The following is a 3,987-nucleotide window of genomic DNA, read 5'->3' as shown; positions in this document are numbered from 1 at the left end:
GGCACATAAACCCAACCATTTGTTTACCCTCTATGGTCCTTTGCTCCCATTTACATGAACCTTTATAGTCCTTAGATGGGGTGGCTGCGTTCGTTTTCATTTATATTTTATTTTCAGCTGGTGATCCTGCCAGTAGCACACTTCCTGTCCTAGGATGATGACGCTCATTCACTGAACTGTATCTATCAAAGAACCATGGTTGTCACCTTGAGCTGCTCTCCTCTTTTGGACTATAAGCACGTCCTCATATTTTCATCTCCATTACATGGGGGGGGGGATCGGGAGCAGGGGAATAAATAGTTCACAAAAAAAATAGCTAAATCCCTGTCCTTCAACGAGCCTTTGCTCTGCTTTCATTTGAAAGAGGAATTTGTCTCTTGCAGAATCGGAGGAGAAGAATTGGACCCCTCATCGCGTGGAGCTGTGCCTGTGGGCGTGGAAGGTCGGACAGAAAATGTGCCCCAAACTACTGGAGACCCTGGAAGATGCAGACAAAAGACCGGTGAAAAAGCTAAAGACAAAGTAGTGATTGATTAATTAGAAGAAGGTGTTTTTTTTTTTTTTTTTGTTTTTTGTTTTTTTGTTTTTTTTTTAATTGCACAATAAATCCCTGAAATCACTATTGCCTAGAGAACTGATGGTTGAGTTTTTCTGCGGCTGTAAAATGGCGCCCTCTGCTGTTTATAGGTGCAATTAAAGAGACGTTGGGGAAGGTTTACTAAAACTAGTGCACACAGCTCTGCATAATAACCAAATTTAGTTTCTAGCTTCAGCTTGTTCAATTGAGCTTTAATTAACCACTTAAGGACCAAGCCTATTTCTGAGATTTGTTGTTTACAAGTTAAAAACACTTTTTTTTTTGCTAGAAAATTACTTAGAACCCCCAAACATTATACTTTTTTTTTTTAACACCCTAGAGAATAAAATGGCTGTCGTTGCAATACTTTCAAGCGCACTTTTTTTTGGAAAAAAAGACAATTTTTTTTTTTTTATATTGTGAAATATAATGTTATGCCAAGTAAATTGATACCCAACATGTCACACTTCAAAATTGTGCACACTCGTGGAATGGCGACAAACTTTTACCCTTAAAAATCTCCATAGGCGACGTTTAAAAAATTCTTCAGGTTGCATGTTTTGAGTTACAGAGGAGGTCTAGGGCTAGAATTATTGCTCTCGCTCTACCGATCGCGGCGATACCTCACATGTGTGGTTTGAACATCGTTTTCATATGCGAGCGCTACTCGCGTATGCGTTTACTTCTGCACGTGAGCTCGTCGGGACGGGGCGCGTTTAAAATTTTTTTTTTTTTTTCTTATTTATTTTACCTTTTATTTTTACACTGTTTTTTAAAAAGAAATAATAACATTGTGTCACTTTTATTCCTATTACAAGGAATGTAAACATCCCTTGTAATAGAAGCATGACAGGACCTTAAATATGAGATCTGGGGTCAAAAAGACCTCAGATTTCATATTTACACTAAAATGCAATAAAAAAAAAATTGTCATTTAAAAAAATACTAAAAAAAAAATGGCCCTTTAAGAGCTATGGGCGGAAGTGACGTTTTGACGTCACTTCCGCCCTGCAATGATATGGAGACGGGTGGGGGCCATCTTCCCCTCACTCGTCTCCCTGTCAGGCCACAAGAAGGACCCGATCATCTCCGCCACTGCCAACGGCTCTGGTAAGCGGCGGAGGGCACCGAAGCGCGGCGGGAGGGGGGTGCCTTTCCCGCTGCCGATCAAAGTGATCTCGCAGCGAATCCGCTGCAGAGACCACTTTTATCTGAAACCGGGCCGTTCACTGAAGAAGAGGATACCAGGGTTATGGCAGCTAGTTGCTGCCATAATAACAAAGTACTGGCTACGGGACAACTCTGTGAATGTCCTTGAATGCCCCAGCCAGAGCCCAGACTTGAACCCGATTGAACATCTCTGGAGAGATCTGAAAATGGCTGTGCACCGACGCTCCCCATCCAACCTGATGGAGCTTGAGAGGTCCCGCAAAGAAGAATGAGAAACTCCCCAAAAATAGGTGTACCAAGCTTGTAGCATCATACTCAAAAAGACTGGAGGCTGTCATTGGTGCCAAAGGTGCTTCAACAAAGTATTGAGCAAAGGCTGTGAATACTTATTATGTACATGGGATTTTTTTCCTTTTTTATTTTTAATAAATTCTCAGAGATTTCAAACAAACTTCTTTCACGTTGTCATTATAGGGTATTGTTTGTAGAATTTTGAGGAAAATAATGAATTGAATCAATTTTGGAATAAGGCTGTAACATAACAAAATGTGGAAAAAGTAAAGCGCTGTGAATACTTTCCGGATGCAGTGTATGTTTTGTTGCCGTGGAGGAGTTCTGTAAAGCTATGAAAAGGTGGGGGGGCTTTGTGCACATAGGGGTTGATTTACTAAAGGCAAATAGACTTTAGTAAATGCAGTTGCTTCAGATCTTGGTAAATAAGGTAAAGCTTCACTTCCAAAGAATAACCAATCACGTGCAAGGAAAAACAGCATTTTTGCTAGCACATAATTAGATGATGGAAGTCAGCAGAGCTTCACCTCATTTACAAAGCTCTGGAGCACATGCACTTTGCAAAGTGCACAGTCTCTTTGCCTTTAGTAAATCAACTCCATATTGTCACTCAGCGTATTTGGGATACTTTAGTAGAGGCTGTGTATGCAAATATGGGATATGGCTCCCCACTGTGGACTTATGTATTACAGCCCAACCCCTGCCAAAACTTTTTTTTTTTCATTGTTTTCTTATAAGGGGAAAGATTAAACCAGGTTGACAGGTTGTGTTGCTATCTGCACTCCAACATCAGTTTTTTTTTTCACTTTCTGTATCTTCCTGTCCCAGTAACACACTGCATCCTGTCATTTCTTGTTCTGGTGTCATTTATACAGTAAGGCAGTCCATATGATTGGATTTTCAAAAATCTCTCAATTCCCCCATGGATACTGCCTCCCGCAGCGCGATTGTGTTCTGCTGGCAGGGGGGGTTGGTTTGGGGTAGTGAGCCTTCCCCGCCATCCAAAAACAATGGGGTTGATTTACTAAGGGCAAATCCACTCTGCACTACAAGTGCACTTGGAAGTGCAGTCGTCGTAGATCTGAGGGGTAGATCTGCAATGAGGGGAAGCTCTGCTGATTTTCCATCATCCAATCATGTGCAAGCTAAAATGCTGTTTTATTATTGTCCTTGCATGTCCCCCTTTAGATCTACAGCGATTGCACTTTCAAGTGCACTTTTAGTGCAAAGTGGATTTGCCTTTAATAAATAAACCCCACTGATTATTGCTTGTGGCTGGCAGTAATCACATGCCAACATTCCGAAAGGCTGGTTGTATTGAAGTTGATGGATTGACTTCAGTACAACCAGTCTGCCCATAGATGGATCAAGTCTTTGCTGAACCGGCCGAAATTCGATTCATCTGTGGATGGCTCAAGTGTTAAATATCCCCAGTGAGGACACAGAAATGTAATCCTAAAGTGTTAATAAACCTACAACAGTAAAATCAGTCTGTATATGGAGTAAAGCTTGTTATACTCACTGTGGAACATAAGGGGTTAATCCTCTGCATTGTGTAAAAAAGACTGTTTGATCCTGTTTTTTTTTTTTTTAGGGGGGGGGGGTTCCATGTGAGGGTCGGGTTGAGGTCAGGACTCTGTGCAGGCCAGTCAAGTTCCTCCACCCCAAACTCGCTCATCCATGTCTTTATGGACCTTGCTTTGTGCAGTGGTGCGCAGTCAGGGTGGGCCAACTCAATATTGAACCTTACAGACTAAGACGCCATTAAAGTTCATGTGCGTGCAAAGGCAGGCACCCCAATACTTTTGGTAATATAGTGTATATGAGTGGTTATCATTGGAAAACGTGGGGAGCGACTTGTCACGCAACTTTGGTGTCCAAAGTTGCATGACAAGTCGCAGAAGTGTGAATGGAGCCCAAAAGGTCTGTTGTCATCACAACAGACTGCA

General features: G+C 41.8%; 1 protein-coding gene across 1 annotated transcript; it reads left to right on the top strand.

Moving 5' to 3' along the window:
• Positions 1–378: 378 nt before the first annotated feature.
• Positions 379–2,198, top strand: LOC141147644 (uncharacterized; the record flags this gene model as incomplete). The annotated part of the gene is given in 1 exon segment (XM_073634873.1): positions 379–2,198. A coding segment is annotated over 1 exon segment (148 nt), but the record flags the coding sequence as incomplete, so codon positions are not given.
• Between the last annotated feature and the right edge of the window lie 1,789 nt (positions 2,199–3,987).

This window comes from Aquarana catesbeiana, linkage group LG06 (assembly GCF_042186555.1).
Source record: "Aquarana catesbeiana isolate 2022-GZ linkage group LG06, ASM4218655v1, whole genome shotgun sequence".
In the NCBI taxonomy this organism is placed as follows: Eukaryota; Metazoa; Chordata; class Amphibia; order Anura; family Ranidae; genus Aquarana; species Aquarana catesbeiana.
The sequence above is the reverse complement of the archived record's forward strand: the minus strand, read 5'-3'. Positions and strand labels throughout refer to the sequence as shown.